The sequence below is a fragment of the Perissodus microlepis genome, chromosome 7, assembly GCF_051167445.1.
Source record: "Perissodus microlepis isolate ML-2025 ecotype Zambia chromosome 7, ASM5116744v1, whole genome shotgun sequence".
Classification (NCBI taxonomy): domain Eukaryota; kingdom Metazoa; phylum Chordata; class Actinopteri; order Cichliformes; family Cichlidae; genus Perissodus; species Perissodus microlepis.
This window is the reverse complement of record NC_140467.1, coordinates 41352321-41369491: the sequence shown is the minus strand read 5'-3', so window position 1 is coordinate 41369491 and position 17171 is coordinate 41352321. Positions and strand designations below refer to the sequence as shown.

General features: G+C 37.9%; 1 protein-coding gene across 3 annotated transcripts; it reads left to right on the top strand.

The window, feature by feature from the left end:
• The first annotated feature begins 1258 nt into the window (after positions 1-1258).
• nt5c2l1 (5'-nucleotidase, cytosolic II, like 1) lies at positions 1259-15585 on the top strand. 3 transcript variants are annotated; one of them, XM_084935087.1, is made up of 19 exons: positions 1259-1422; positions 2389-2462; positions 4064-4181; positions 4302-4397; positions 7108-7199; positions 7321-7378; positions 7495-7588; positions 7681-7734; positions 7810-7893; positions 8507-8542; positions 8627-8734; positions 8816-8882; positions 8982-9152; positions 9229-9280; positions 9789-9849; positions 11476-11652; positions 11743-11833; positions 11925-11963; positions 14631-15585. In XM_084935087.1, the coding sequence occupies exons 1-17, from the start codon at positions 1364-1366 to the stop codon at positions 11830-11832; spliced, it is 1491 nt and encodes a 496-aa protein (XP_084791213.1). In that variant the 5' UTR covers positions 1259-1363; the 3' UTR covers position 11833; positions 11925-11963; positions 14631-15585. The 3 variants fall into 3 exon arrangements, with proteins under 3 accessions (XP_084791213.1, XP_084791212.1, XP_084791211.1); XM_084935086.1 differs by having other exon boundaries at positions 14627-15585; XM_084935085.1 differs by having other exon boundaries at positions 11925-15585.
• The last annotated feature ends 1586 nt before the right edge of the window (positions 15586-17171 follow it).

Sequence of the window (17171 nt, the reverse complement as noted above, 5' to 3'; positions counted from 1 at the left end):
ACTCTAAAACTTTAATATCAGACCTTAAAATATTGTTGTGTTTGCTATTGTGCTTTTTGCTATAAGCTATGATTTTTAATTTCTCCTCAAATGTGGTAAATCAAACATAAATTACACAATAATATTTAACTCATCTGAAACATGATGCATTTCTATAGTTTAAACTGCTCCACAGTCTTTTTCCACCCTGACCTGTTGTATCACTGGAGTGCCGTTTAAATACTGATGACGTTTTTCCACCTGTGTGACACTATATATAGAAAAAGAGGGTTGGTTATGTCATGGTGGTGTGTCATGCAGATAAGTCCCAGCCCAAAGGGACTTACAGTACAGCACATAGTGAAACAACCGCAGTACACAAACCACAAATGTACTAAACATGAGTTTTACAAATAATATTTGCTACAAAACAAACAAACAAAAAACAAAAACTGCGAAGCTCAAGTTTGATGTAAGTTACTAAAAGGTGAAGAGATTTAAAAGCATACTTGAAAACGCATTTTCTTTTTTTTTTTTAAAGGGGCAATGCAGTTTAACATATATGTTAAACATATATAATATGGAGCATGAGACTGATGTGCGGCACATAGTATATAGCTGTTGCCTATTTCCAACACTTTTCCCTTGTTGGGCTTTTTACATTCACAATGCATAAACAAAATGACATCATTCAATTACGTAAAACCACCTGTGTGACACTATACATATGAATACAAAACTACGAAGAAGTTAACAGTGTAAAAACGAAGAGAGGGAGACTGAAAGAGAAATTAAAATGATTTCCAATGTATGGATGCTTGTATACAGTTTTTCTCTTCCTGGTGACCCTTAAGGCTGCTTTGTGCATAAATGTGAGGATGAGGATGTGTTTCTGGGTGAAATTGGACAGTATGTCTCCAAATTGTTGCTGTTACTTTGAGCGCGTGCTGCTGATAACGCTTCTGCACATGAAACGCAAACCAAATGATTCATAAATCAAATATCAGAAATGTTTTGCTTTGATACATGCAGCCTGTACTTGAGCTGCTCGAGTCGCAGCGGGACTGACAGCCATCAGGAAACTCCCATTAGTTACGCACACATGTAGCCTGTGCACATGTGTGTGCCTCTGATAACACAATCTACCCACTCCAAGCTGAAAGCTCCGCAGCACCATGGGTGTCAATGCAGGGGGGCGGCAGGCTGCGTGCGCGTGTCCCACAGCCATTTACGTCATTAATGAGCACTTAGTCAAAAGGAGGGGTTTCAACATGTGCACAAAAACAGAGAAGACGCTCAACGGCACGCCTACAAAGTTTTGGGTACATTTGAGAATTTAAATACCTCTTTGAAAAGAGGAGCTGCACATCAGCAGGTGTGGACCATGGAGGCAATGGACACAAGCATCTCCACCGAGGACAAGAAGAGGCGCCTTGAACAAAAGTAAGTTCAACTGGGGTAATATTGCACACTAATATGTAAACTGCTGCTAATTGAAACACTTTTTAACCTAAAGATGAATTTACACGATCAGAATTTCTAAGGTTTTACAATATATTTTTTAAAAAAGAACACATATAATAAGTTAGACAATGAATTGCAAAAAATAAATTTAAAAGATCCACAGGTATATTTCCACAACTTCCAGTGCTTTCTGACATTCTGACCTATTTCTCTATTCTGAAAGTTTGCACTCTAACCCTGTATGACTATTTGAATCATCAGCTTATTCAGCTGCTTCCTGTCAGTAAGTGTTTCTGCATCAGAAACATTCCCTCGCTGACAGCTTTTATTTTCTGCCTGGAACTCAGGAGAAACACATTCACAGAACAAGAGCTTGCAGATTAATTATTTACAGCAACTCTATATGTATGAACTGTCAGGAAAGGTTGAGACTGGGCCATCCTGGTGCTGCAGACAGGCCTCCCTGCTCTGTGTGGTTAAAAGGTAGCATCTGGGGGCAAGTGATGTAGAAAATAAATGACAGTGTTAAAAATACGTCATGATTATTTTTAATATGTTGTTCAAAATACACCATGTTAAGTATTTGGCAGTCATTTCAAACATCTGTGATGATATTGGTTTTGATAACATCTTTAGCCTCCACCCAGCACCACCCCGACTTGAGGGACTTCAAGGGTAGGATAGGTTCAAACTAAGTATGGAAGTCTCTGAATTTCTTTGGTGGAAAAGAGAAATGAAATCATAGCTTCACACACTAAATGACTTCTGCCCCTTGAAGATTCATTTAATCCACATCTCAGGGCAGACCTGATGTCAAAAAGCCAAGATGCAAACTGAACCTTAGGAAACCCATTCTGATAAATGAAAACATCAAATTGACCCTAGTGCATAAAAAATGCATTTCTATGACCCTGTGCTTTCAGCTGTGTTTCTGTTTGATCACAGGGTGTTTGTCAACAGAAGCCTGACGCTGGAAAATATTAAATGCTATGGCTTTGACATGGACTACACGCTAGCAAGTAAGTAAAAGCAAAAAAAAAAAAAAGTTTAATCGTCCTTATTTCTTCTATTTGATATTGAGTTATCTGTACTTCTCCTTGCTTACTGAGGAACATGACTGTGTCTAGCACAGAGAGTCATGGGATTATTATTTACCTACAAATCCTTAAGTTTGCAGTGTTGTGATTATGTCAGCTATACAATGTTTACATTTGATACACTTTCGCTGTGTTTTTGTGGCCAAGAACAGTACAGTTTATGTATAACTATGTAATAACGTCATTTTTACTTTTACTTTAACTTGGTTGTTTAATTTATGTTTACTGCACACTTTTAAAAAAAAATGCCACCTATTTATCTATAGTACAATATATAGAGTGTATAATGGTCTAGATACCAACAGGATACCATGACTGATCTTCCTCCATTGATTATCCCGTCTCATTGTTCATGTTCAAATGCTGGAAATGTAAAACTAACATTTCTGTAAGTATGAGATGTTTTTGGGTCACAAGAATAAATACAACAGCAAGTGAGGAATATGTCTAAGAAAAAATAATTGAAGTATTGCTTACAAGTACTCTAAACTCTCTAGAGCAAAATCTGCCTTGCAAAAACTCTAGCAGCCCACTGGACAAGTGGGCATAAATGTTGCTGTTTTAAATGTTGTTTCGTAAATTTTAGAGTTTTTCCTGCTGATAAAGACGTCTCGATGACCATTCATATAACACCAAAGTAACAGATAAACAATTAACTGTCAGAAACTGTCCTGTTTATTCACTTTCAATAGTTTTTTTTTCATTTTTTACACACAGACATACAAAATAAATAATTATTAGTTCCACTGTAGTTAAAACATTTTAATTTTCTCTGGGCACTGAACTACCAGAACACTTTCTGTAATTTTACACATTTATTTCTTAGATTTCATGTCTTTCCATGTTATGTAGAAAAACTGAAATGTCCTCATGTCTTTAAACTTCTTTACACTGATAGAAAGGAGAGTTTCACTGTTCCAGCACACTCAAGATCTAAGTGAGTGACTATATAAAACAATTTTGACCTAAAAAATATTCAGGTAATAGTGACATTTTTAGTTTATTTATTAGAAAATTAGTCCCCGCCAAGTTTTATGAAGTGGTTTTTTTTTAATCTTCAAGATAGGTGGTATTTCTTGCTATGTTAAACTTCCGAGACCCGAGCTCTTGTTTGGGATGCATTTTAAATTTCTCCAAACTATTTTGGTATACTTTTACCTGATAGCAATAAAAAAATGTCAGGAAAAAAAACTTACAAAGTTGTTACTAGCTGTTTTACGGCATAAACCAATAAAGTCATTATTACTTAACAAAGGATAAAACCCTTCCCTGAGCAGAATGAAGTATAAGGTACTTAATCTATATTTGTTCATTTTTAAACTATATTTTGCTTATCATATTTTTTACAGCATGTGTATAAAATATTAAATCACCCTGAAGATGCTACATGTTGTCTTCATTCATAACTTTGAACTCTCTGTACTGAATTCTTCATTATAGTTTCTGACTTTCCTTTCAAACAAGCTGCACAACAGTGGATGATTGTGTATTCATGCTTTCGCTGTGTGCATTTCTGCTTGCAGCGTATACGTCTCCCGACTACGAGAGCTTGGGCTTTGAGCAGATAAGAGACAGGATGGTATCCATTGGATACCCTCATGAGATTCTGCGCTACAAGTATGACCCCAGCTTCCCCACTCGGTTAGTTCCAAGTCTCTCTAACGATTTACGCCACAATGAAGTAGCCAATCAATTCTTCTTATATATTTTTTTTGTTCTTGTCTATTATTGATAAACCTTCTCCCCTTTTCTCCCCCTCAGTGGTTTAGTGGTTGACACTACATATGGGAACCTCCTGAAGGTGGATTCAAATGGGAATATATTAGTCTGCAGTCATGGCTTTCAGTTCCTCAAAGGGTAAAGTCGGAAACAAGTGAATACAGTAAAAAAAATGTTTGTATAATCTATTTTGTACTGTTTGGAATAATAGAGATCATCGAGGTGAGGACAGGGAGAGAGAAAGAGACAGAAACATAAAGACTAAAGCCCAAGCAAGGCTGGGCCAGTTGGATTCAACACAGCATATATATGTATATATACAGGGAGTGCAGAATTATTAGGCAAGTTGTATTTTTGAGGAATAATTTTATTATTGAACAACAACCATGTTCTCAATGAACCCAAAAAACTAAAAAAAGTAGTTTTTAGTTTGTTTTTAGTTTTAGCTATTTTAGGGGGATATCTGTGTGTGCAGGTGACTATTACTGTGCATAATTATTAGGCAACTTAACAAAAAACAAATATATACCCATTTCAATTATTTATTTTTACCAGTGAAACCAATATAACATCTCCACATTCACAAATATACATTTCTGACATTCAAAAACAAAACAAAAACAAATCAGCGACCAATATAGCCACCTTTCTTTGCAAGGACACTCAAAAGCCTGCCATCCATGGATTCTGTCAGTGTTGTGATCTGTTCACCATCAACATTGCGTGCAGCAGCAACCACAGCCTCCCAGACACTGTTCAGAGAGGTGTACTGTTTTCCCTCCTTGTAAATCTCACATTTGATGATGGACCACAGGTTCTCAATGGGGTTCAGATCAGGTGAACAAGGAGGCCATGTCATTAGTTTTTCTTCTTTTATACCCTTTCTTGCCAGCCACGCTGTGGAGTACTTGGACGCGTGTGATGGAGCATTGTCCTGCATGAAAATCATGTTTTTCTTGAAGGATGCAGACTTCTTCCTGTACCACTGCTTGAAGAAGGTGTCTTCCAGAAACTGGCAGTAGGACTGGGAGTTGAGCTTGACTCCATTCTCAACCCGAAAAGGCCCCACAAGCTCATCTTTGATGATACCAGCCCAAACCAGTACTCCACCTCCACCTTGCTGGCGTCTGAGTCGGACTGGAGCTCTCTGCCCTTTACCAATCCAGCCACGGGCCCATCCATCTGGCCCATCAAGACTCACTCTCATTTCATCAGTCCATAAAACCTTAGAAAAATCAGTCTTGAGATATTTCTTGGCCCAGTCTTGACGTTTCAGCTTGTGTGTCTTGTTCAGTGGTGGTCGTCTTTCAGCCTTTCTTACCTTGGCCATGTCTCTGAGTATTGCACACCTTGTGCTTTTGGGCACTCCAGTGATGTTGCAGCTCTGAAATATGGCCAAACTGGTGGCAAGTGGCATCTTGGCAGCTGCACGCTTGACTTTTCTCAGTTCATGGGCAGTTATTTTGCGCCTTGGTTTTTCCACACGCTTCTTGCGACCCTGTTGACTATTTTGAATGAAACGCTTGATTGTTCGATGATCACGCTTCAGAAGCTTTGCAATTTTGAGACTGCTGCATCCCTCTGCAAGATATCTCACTATTTTTGACTTTTCTGAGCCTGTCAAGTCCTTCTTTTGACCCATTTTGCCAAAGGAAAGGACGTTGCCTAATAATTATGCACACCTGATATAGGGTGTTGATGTCATTAGACCACACCCCTTCTCATTACAGAGATGCACATCACCTAATATGCTTAATTGGTAGTAGGCTTTCGAGCCTATACAGCTTGGAGTGAGACAACATGCATGAAGAGGATGATGTGGACAAAATACTCATTTGCCTAATAATTCTGCACTCCCTGTATATATATATATATATATATATATATATATATATATATATATATGTTATGAAGTAATAATATACACCTCTATATATACCACTAGAGTTAAATTTCAATTAAACAATCAAGATGTGATTAACTTATAAACTTTCAGCTTTAATTCAAAAATTACATTACAGTAATTTTTATACACAGTCCCCTATTTTCTGTGACAGAGGGCTCACTGACAGTTTCATAGCCAGGTGAGGTCCTGGTCCAAGTGCATAACTATATTTGAAACTCTCAACAGGAGGTACAAAGAGCTGTCAGTGCAAGTGAAGAAGGCCATCATCAGACTGAAAATCCCAAATAAACTTCAGGGAAGAAACGTAGCACTTGGTGACATCCATTCTTCTAGACTTTTAGACTTCAGACAGTTACTGACTGCAAAGGATTTTTATTGAAGTATTATAAGCAATTCTTATATATAAAGTAATTTTGGTTTGTTCAATTACTGTTGAGCCTCTGAAAATGGGGGTATGAACATGGCTGTAATTCCATAAACTTGTTTTAAAAAAATCAAGTCAGCATAAAATTGTTTGATATTGACACAATGTCAACAAACAGTTATCAGCATCAGCTATCTCACTTGTGTAATTAAGTCCTACCTTTTTTTTGTTGTTATAAAAAAAGCAACATCAGGTTTCCTTTTAAATATGAAAATGAGATATTACCTCACTGAACAAACACCGGTTTGCATTGATATCCAACAGACAAGGAAGAAAAAAAATCTCAAAATTGAGTAGTTTTGTTTTGGCCTTTATATTGTCTCACTGAAATGGCTGTCAACTTCTTCTTTTTTGCTTGTAAATCGCAGCAGTCAGTACAAGCAAGTGAGTTCAAAACTAAGAATTTACACAAACTAGATGTAAATTCATGCACGTTTGCAAAAATGTTTTTTTTCTCTGCAGCCAGTCAGTGCATCTGGGTTGTTAACATTGATTCGTGTTATCATTTTGTGCCACAGTGAAGACATTCACAAATATTACCCGAACATGTTCATCCAGAGAGACGACACTGATCGCTTTTACATCCTGAACACTCTCTTCAATCTTTCAGGTATAAAATCCTGCACTCTGCTATACTTTGTGTAAATTTTGTTTAGCGTCTTTGCTTTTCTACAATTTTTCAAATTTTCCTATGCATTATAAACAATTTACGATTTATATGCACCCTGCAGAGACTTATCTCTACGCCTGCCTGGTTGACTTCTTTACTGGATGTACCAGATACACAAAGTAAGTCACATATTTTATCCATATTATATTAAACTATCATCCCACCAAGACTTGGAGAAATATTCACTGTTGAATAAACTCTTTGTCCCTTCCATACCTGTGTTAAACTCTTCCAGCCTCCTGAAAGGTTTCCAGCACGGTGACTTGCTAATGTCGTACAGAAGCATGTTCCAGGATGTTCGAGATGCCGTGGACTACACTCATGATACGGTGAGTTCACAAAACCCGCCAAAGTGCAACGTTAAACACAAAGAAAATGTGTGGACTTCTCAAAATTACAAAATGTTCAAACTGTTTTTTAGGGATCCTTGAAAGAATTAACTACCAAGAATTTGGAGAAATATGTTGTCAGAGATGTGAGTAAACTGAAAAGATTATCAGTCTGAGTTTATGTTAGCAGACTGAACCACTGAAAGTATAAATGTTTACAGCCAAACCTCCCTGTGCTCCTCACCCGGATCAAAGAGGTGGCCAAGGTTTTCCTCGCCACTAACAGTGACTACTACTACACCGAGGTGAGTGTGCCATGACTAAAACCTTCCAACTACAACGGAAAATCAATGCCCCCATCGTCAGCTACACCTTGCTATTACCAGGTTGGACCCCTTTTTCCTTCAGAATTGCCTCAATTCTTCGTGGCATAGATTCAACAAGGCCCTTCCTCGGAGAACAAATTCTGAGTCTGAATGTTGAAGCCAAAATCAAGAAATCTCAGAACAGGCAATGTTCAATGAGCTTTTGTCAAGTTTTGGTGGAAAATGTGTAAATTGTAGGCTCAGTTTCCTAACAGGAGAGCCACACAGTGTGGTCTTCTGCTACTGCAACCTATCTGCTTCAAGACTGCGTTCATTCAGATGCTCTTCTACATAGCTTTTTTGTAATGAGTGGTTGTTTGAGATACTGTTTCCTTTATGGCTCAAAGTAGTCTGGCTTCTCTGGGTTCTGGCACAGCTAAATGCACTGAGTTGCTACCATTTGATTGGTTGATTAGATATTTGCATTAACAAGCAGTTGAATAGGTAGACCTAATGAAGCGACCTGTTAATGTTTATGAGATCATTGTAAATGATAATTCTGCCTTATAAATCATTCTAACTGTATATTTTACACTTTACCTTCTTCATCAAGGTCATCATGACATACCTGCTGGAAAGTAATGTGAAGGTAAGGCATCTTCAACTGTGGTTGGACTTTCTGTCCTCTAAAGAGAATCATGAGAATGACATTTTTTTTTTTTTTTCCTTCCAGCCTGGAAGCCCCAAAAAGAGCTGGCGCTCGTATTTCGACCTTGTCGTTGTGGACACCAAAAAGCCGCTGTTCTTTGCAGAGGGGACTGTGCTGAGACAAGTGGACACGGTGTGAAAGAGTGTTTGAAGAGTTGCATCACAATGTTGAGCATCAACAGTTTCCAGTAATTTGTTTCATTTTTATACACAGAACACAGGAAAGCTTCGCATCGGGACATACACCGGTGACCTCCAGCATGGAACAGTCTACTCAGGAGGTGAGACAGCACTGAGTTTTCCTTCGACTATTTTGTCCTTATTAGTAAAGTTCAATTCTGTTCAGTATCAGCTGCTTAACTTGTGTTTTCTGGTTACAGGATCCTCAGACATTGTTTGTGATCTGCTGGGCGTCATAGGCAAGGACATCCTCTATGTCGGAGATCACATCTTTGGCGACATCCTGAAGTCTAAGAAGCGACAGGGCTGGAAGACTTTCCTGGTCGTTCCTGAGCTCACCAAAGAGCTGCAAGTGTGGGAGGAAAGGAAAAGTAAGAACAATGATCCACTCGTTGTGTGCTGTTTTACTGTGGTGTCATGGTTTTGATGCAGTACTTGGTTTTTCAGATATCTTTGAGGAGCTCAAGTGTCTTGATTTCTACTTAGCTGAACTTAACAAGTGAGTCTATTTTTTGTTTCGGTATATTTCCTGTAGATATGTTTAGATTTGAAAGGCACTCAGATCTGCAGTTTTTAGATCGGTGTGCTTTACCATTACTATAATTTAAAATAGTTAAACCCAATGAAATAATCAACATGTTCTCATAAGGTGCAGGGTTCTATATGTGGCTAGCAGGTGGAGCACAAGCACCCACAAGCCCCAGTTTTGGAAAAAAAAAAAATCCCATCTTGTGTCATGAATAGATGGGATAGACTAACATTTTATTCAGTAACCATATGTAAGATTTTAAATTTTTTATTAATTCATGCATTTTTACTGGAAATTAAACAAGTTTGTTGATGTTTTGCAGCTCTTGAGATTCCAAACAAGAGAACTCTTCGCTGCGTATTTACTCACTAACACTAATGCTGATAAGACTAGCATTTGATTTTTCATTTCCTACATGTGACACAGTTAGATAAAGTGACATAGCACGTGTTCATTTTTCTATATGTGTATTTTGAAGGCACCCAGACGCCACCAGTCAAGAATATCGTGACATCGGTTCCATTCATATGAGAATGAAGGTGAGCTCTGCACACCACAACACAGTATTTTAAAGATTTCCACACCTTAGTTGTGGATGCGCGTAAAGTTCAATGCATTCGTACAACCTACACTGTACCTTCAGCTGGTATTAGAAATGCTTTTTTGGATTCAAATTCTGCCTCATTCTCTGTATGTTGAAAGCTCAAAGTCCTGCATGGGAGCTAAATTATCACCACCATGAAATAAATATGTCTCATATGTCCTGAGATATACCTAGAATACATTTTATGTCATTTTAAATGCATAAATGCACTTCTAAAATCTACCACTACGATAGCAATGCTTCACTATTGTAGCAGAAGAAAACCCAAATGTGTCTGTGCAGCATAACTGTCGTTCAGCACCATTACAGTTCACTTCACCACTTTGACAGTGTTTCTATTCCTTCGCTCTACATATGGTTAAAACTACACTTTTTAAAGTATTGAGTAACTTTCCACAGTCACAGAGTTGCAGCACTAGTTGGCACAAGTCACCCATAGTGTTAAGCTTCACAGAATAAGTGTATTTTTTAATAGTAAATACAGGTGTTGGCATGTTAACAGTACGGAAGACATAAAATTGGCTTCGATGTTGAAATCATGTGCTGATTTGTATTTTATGGAAACTGTTCGGAGTCTGTTTACGATCCCCGATTACACTGACACGCCCAGTACCATAGACTGTATGAAAAAGATGGAACAGAGTCCACCAAAGGCTGTTCAATAGTGGTAGCGAGGAGCAAAAGGTGAGTTTGGCTACAAAAAAACCTGAGGATATAACTCATTCATGTGTCATACTGAAGGATACCCAATCTTTCCATAAACCAGACCACAATCAACTTTTCAGTAAGACTTAAAACTTATAACCATGAGTGTTAACAATAAAAGTGTTTGCTGAGGTCATAAATCAAGTGAACAGGGAATCATTTTATAATAGACTTTTATACATTCTGACTTGTAGCCAGCTGGTGGTGATGCCCCCTGCTGGCCTTTGGAAAAAATACAGGTTTAAGGCACCTCAAAATATGCTTTAGTTTTCATACCCTGAGGTTGTGTCTAGCTTTCATATGCAGTCTACTGCTAAAAGGACAGAATAAAAGAAAACAGTACAAAAAAGTTCATGGTTAAAATGAAGTTGTTTTTGAACAAGAAATCATCCCTGAATGAGCAAGAATGAACATGCTCCTGGAATGTGTCTCTCATGCCAGAGACTTGAACTGTACACTGACACATTTCCTCTGTGGAAATTTACATTCCATGGACACTCATGGTGCAACATGATTTCCAACACAACAGCAACTGCACTCTGCTATGAAAACTGTAGAAGGACAGTAACACTAATGACCGAGTAACAGATAATATCTGTGGTCTCCAAGACTGCAGGGAAACCTCTGCACGCTCCTGAGCGTAACACGAATCTCCTTAAATCAACACATCAGAGGTAGATTATGACTTTTGACTCCCTCTGTCTATAAGAAGTCTATTCCCAAAAAAGTTAACTTTCTTAGAATTAAATTGGACTAAGCAGGAAGTCAGATTGGTATATTTTCACTCATCAACATTTAAAATGTTCGATGTGATGTGTGCCATTAAGCCACTGCATTGTTTATTTTATACTTGCAGTTGCTGACCTACAGGATGGACATGTCATATGGCCAGATGGGCAGCCTCCTGCGCAGCGGCTCCAGGCAGACGCTGTTCGCCAGCCAGCTCATGCGCTATGCAGATCTGTACTCTTCCTCCTGCCTGAATCTGATGCATTACCCCGTCAATTACCTCTTCATGGCTCCTCCAGTCCTGGTCAGCCCTCTTCTTTGGTCAAACATCACAGAAAGGAGATGTTTGTCTCTTTCATCATTTATCCTGAGAGTCTTTTTTTTTCTCTCTCAGATGCCCCATGAGGTTGTTTCTGAGGCATCTCCAGACTTTGTGTCATCGCCGCTTACTCTCAACAGCTATCCTCTCACAAACAAAAACTGAGGTAACAGATCTTTATGATAAACTGTATTTCTTCTCTACATTTGTTCATGTTAAAAAGTTCATGAGTAGTTCATTTGTTTCTTCCATTGCAGTGACGGCAGAGTCAGACTCAGGGATGAAGAAGCTACAGAGTAATGTGCATCTTCTTGTCATTAACATTTCACACACTGAAGACGGCTGCTTGTACCCGTGCACACATGAAGGGTTTATTGTAAACCTAAGGTGCACACATTAGCACGAAATTAACTTAGTGCTCCACATGCAGAATGTGACTTTTGGTAAAACTCAAACACGCTGACAGTTTAGGATTTCAAACAGAAACAAACTCAGTGTTTTTACTTCTAGTTTTAAAGGTTATGTAATGGTTTATTTTTTAAAAAATGTTCAAAAAAAGGAGCTTTACTCCATAATCCGTTGAATTGGTTCAATAAAACATTCATAAAATCCGTTTTTATTGTTTTCAATGAAGTAAAGCTCCCAAATAAGCATATAAATCAATTTTTTCTAAGAGAGAGAAATAATATTCAGAATGGCTTTTTTTGTAGTTTTTTTGCAATCCCAGTTTTTAGATGTGATTTTTCACACAAAAATATAAGTATTATTATTTTAAAGCTCAGCAACAGAACGTTTAAACTAGGAGGCAAAATCTTAAAAATATAGCAATGTAGCATACTTTAGTTAAAGATTTTACTTTCTGCATTAAAGTTTTTGTCCAGTGGGTGGCGCCTGATCACCTCTGCAGCCCACCTGAGGATTGATTCTTGTGTGGTTGAATGAGTTTATTTTTATACCCACAACAAACATATTAAATAGTTTTATCTCCTTAAACAAATATTTAATCTTCCAAAAAGCTCTCATCACTTTTATAGCAGAAACATTTATCTCACAGCTGTTGCAGAAGCTCGTCTTGATCGTTAAACTTAAATAAGTTACATTTATTTTGAATACATCAAAGCAGAAGCAGATGTTAATAACAGGAGCCTCCATCTGGGTATGCATTCATCATGGAGAGCACCAACATAAACAGATGTGATGCAATCCATGAGCAAACACCTAAACACACTCACAAATATGTGTGGCTCTGCAGGACACAGGGCACCTGAACATTTAGCATTTGTTCTCCTTCTGCATCTCAGGAACACACACGCACACACACACACACTTTCTCTCTGTTGTTACTGTAGGATTTCAGCGCTCATGTGTGATTGTGGATGAATTTTCTATCAGAGTGTCACGATGGTGAAAATGGTGAAATCCTTTACCATCAGTGACGCTTCACTCTGGAGCCAAACTTCAGCTTCACAGTGATGTGCTGATCGTGTTATTTTATTTAATTTATTAACTACTTAGAGCATTAGTAAAGATGATGGAATCTCCTGTGTGAGGAGATTAAACGTGAATCTAACTTAATCTAAAGTCATCATTGTTTTAAAAACATTTCAAACTTTCAGCTGCTTTAAGATTAACACAGCTGAACTTTTTTGCGCTTTTTCGCTGCTTGCTTCAGATTGTTTTCAGATAAGCCACGAGAGGTAAATCCAATGCTCAGTTTTCAATCCCTCCTCCTCCTCCTTGTCAAAACAGGCACATAAACATTTCCTTGATGATTTCACTTCTTGTATCGGGGCTATTTTGGTTTATTTGGATTTCTGCCTGCCCATTGTCTGTTGGTCACCCGTGTTTATTGTTGCTGTTTCTTGAGTCATTGTGTTCGCTTTGTCCTGTTGTATTTTCTCACCTGCACAAATCAGCTGATCGCTTCTGTTTAATCTGCTTTTGAATGAATGCATTTTGTGAGAATAACCCACACTCGGCGTCCGCTGCTATTTGATGTTCAGTGAAACTAAAGCAGGCTCTGATGATCAGTTTGTCGCTGTGTTAAATTTTCATTTCATCATTAATCATTTATCACATCAGCAAATAACGAGCATTTTGTGATTGTGTCAGATGCACTAGTTGCCTCTGCACTACAGCGCCTGTCCTTTGGATGGCATTAAACTGCCTCTCTGCAGCAGGGAGGAATCTTTGAAGAGGGTTAAATGATGGGCACGGTCAGCACATCAGCAGAGAGGCTGTGCATCTTCATTTATCTCTCAGCAAAGAAAAGAGCCGAGAGAAACGACAAGTTTTGCTTTTCTTTTCAAATGTACCAGCTCCCATTATTAATTTGAAAATAAAGCATTGCTTCCTGTTTCAAATATTTTGAAAGTTGCTGAAATACAAAAGAGATTATATAAAATAGGAAACTTGTTCCCTGCCTAAAATACAATAATTTCCTTTTTAGACTTGTCCAAAAATCAGACTAACATACAAATCTACCCTACGCATCACACAATAGCCACCACACCGCTCTCTGATGGAAGAACTGTGAATCATAACTGTTTCTCTTTAAAATAATTTAGCGTCTGATCACTCCTTTAATAGCCTAACTGCATAAATAGAGGAGGAAGAGGAATGCCATCAGGATCCAAAATAGGGCCGTCACATTAATAGAGTTTCACACCAGCATTATTTTTGGCAAACAAAATTCACAGCAATAATTTTTATCATGATATTAAAGGAGAATTTGAAACATGAGTAGCCATAATACTGTTGGTGAAATCCCTTAAAACACGTATATGTTCTCTGCTTTGGGGGGAAATGAATGTGACTCAAAATCCAAGTGCACAAACGTGGTGAAAGAGTCTGTGGTTATGAATTTCTAAAAGCATATAATGGGAACAATTATGCAAATATTTTACAATATATGCAACATGTGTATTACTGCTACAGTTTAGATGTATTTTATCATCAGACAGGATTAACATGGCACCCCGGCTGAACGATGACAGCATGTCTGCTCTCCAGAGAGCTCATCACACCGTCGAAGCATCCAGAACCTGCTGTTTGATTTAAACACAGTGGCTAATGTGCTTTTGGTTGGAGGCCTTTCTGAACTGTTTGTTGCATTTATTAGAATGTGAAAAATGTCACCACACTGAATTGCTTTGCAAAGTGTGAAAATGCCAAAGAAATCGTTAATAGTTCCAGTTATTTGCTTTATTATGCAGCGAAAGCAGCATCACTGCACGAGAGTGAAAATGTATGGAATGCCAAAGTGGTTTTAGATCTGAGCCTACAAATAAGATACTATTGTTCACAACAAACTAAAAAAATCATATTTTATTTCTTGTTCATCATCTACTTTGCAAACGGAAGGTTCAGTAAATATAAACATTTAAAAATAAATTGTGCTTACTTACAGTAAAACAAATGGAAAGTCTTGGAGGTGTAATTTGAAAGTTACTGGTGGTTTTTACTGCTCCGGCCCACTTACAGTCAAACTGGGCTGTATAAGGCCCATGAAGTCAGATGAGTTTGACCCCCTAATGTTTGCCATATGAATTTTAAACCTAATGATTTTCACTTTGTTGATCCTATGCCTTTGCTGTGTCATTGTTTGCATTTACAAACATTTTTCCTCACTGCATGTGAAGCTCTGAGTGTTTTCCCCGTCTTCCACTTGACTGGATAGTCTACACCAAGTGAAATTTAAACCCAAATATATGCTTTTATTTTTTCCACGAAACAATAACACCGATACGGTTCACACGTACTCACAATAGTTGATTATTTAAGGCAGGATTTTTGCCATCTTTGTAAACTTTCTAGTTTCCTCTCAAATTAAAAATGGAGTTCTGTAAGTTTTGCAAAAAATAAATAAATAAATAAATAAAAAATGTTTTTAATAAATGCAACACAATTTTGCAACAAGATCCAGAGCAAAAATCTGTTTGTGCATCAAAACTGTCGGAGCTGCAAGTGCACCCTGCTAAACCGTCCGTTTAAGGCCTGCAGGGATTTCAAAGTTTCGGTACAAAAACTGACAATTTTCATGTTTTTTTTTCCACCCTCTACTTTCTAATTAGTTTTTAGACTTTGTCACTGGAGTATAAAGGGCAGTTTATATTTTTATGAGGATGCCGCATCTGCTGTGCAATCGTGTGATTTCATTTAAACCCATATTTTTGCAAGAAAAATAAAAAACAGACAAAGATGTAAATTTAACTGACTTTATTTAGAGAGAGGGTGACAGAGGAACATGACAGCAGATTAATGAGAAAGGTTTCATAAACCTGTTAAATAAATTATTTAAAAGAAATACACATTTACTTGGTTTAAGATCAATTATATAAATGCATCACATAATTTAACTTGTTTTTTTTTTCCTTTTCAAAAATGTACATTACCAAAAACTAAATCAAACACATTAACTCATGAGCAGTAGCTCCAAAAATAAATGACAAACAAAACAAGCACAGCGTTTGCTCTGTAATTGAGTTCATGTAATCATTTAATTAGCTTCTCTTGCCTGGAGTTTAACCGTGCATTCTCTGATTGAGGTTTTAAGCTGCTCAAAAAGCACTGCTGACATGTTGGGTTTCACTGCAGGATACTTGCTGCTCTATGCAGTCAGATAGCTGCAGAAGCACCACCGTCCCCCATTCCACACATTCCAGGATTTCCCAGCAAGCATTGCAAGCAAGCCTAAACAAGTCACGTTCTTTACTCAGGAAGAATTTCACACAGTCAAGTGACTGAAGCCTGCTTTTGTTTTCCCTCTGGTGAGCAATCACAAAGACCCACCTTTACATCTGAAACACCTCTGTCACCATTTAAAATGTATTATTAATATCATACGTTTTCTTTTTTGTCTTTTTTTTCCCTTGTTCCTTTCTGGAGAGACCTAATGAGATTCTATAAACCAGCTTTACTACACAGTCGCAGCAATCCTTCTTTTCACCTGAAACCTTTTACTGCAGCGGGGCAATCTGTGCCCCAAAATATGCTTCCTGTCTGTTTTTAATAATGCCTTGAGTCCTTCTCCAGCAGCTTGTAACAGCAACTGGACTGTGGTTAAACATTTCCACCCAGAAAGGTCCGCTGACAGTCATCAAAACAAACGTCTTTGCTCTCCTACTTCAGGGTTCAAACACGAGGCACACACGCACGCACGCACACAGGAGCAGTGACACCTAATCTCGACACGGAAAGAGAAGGAAGAAAGAAAATAAAGGGAAGGCAAAAGGCAAGAGGGTGAGAGGGCCTTGCTCCCTACATTCCTCACAAACGTCCCCTCCCCCCATCGACCTGCTACCACCGAGGATGCTCAGAAAGAAAGAAAAAAAAAAAAAAACCCACATACATTGACCTCCCACCCCTCCTCCTTTTCTTTTTCATCTGCTTATTTTAGCCCATCATCCATGCTCACCATCTCATTGACAACAGAACACCATGAAGAAAAAAGGTAGAAGTCTGATAAGAAGAGAAAAACTTGATTGTTTAATCATTTTAACATA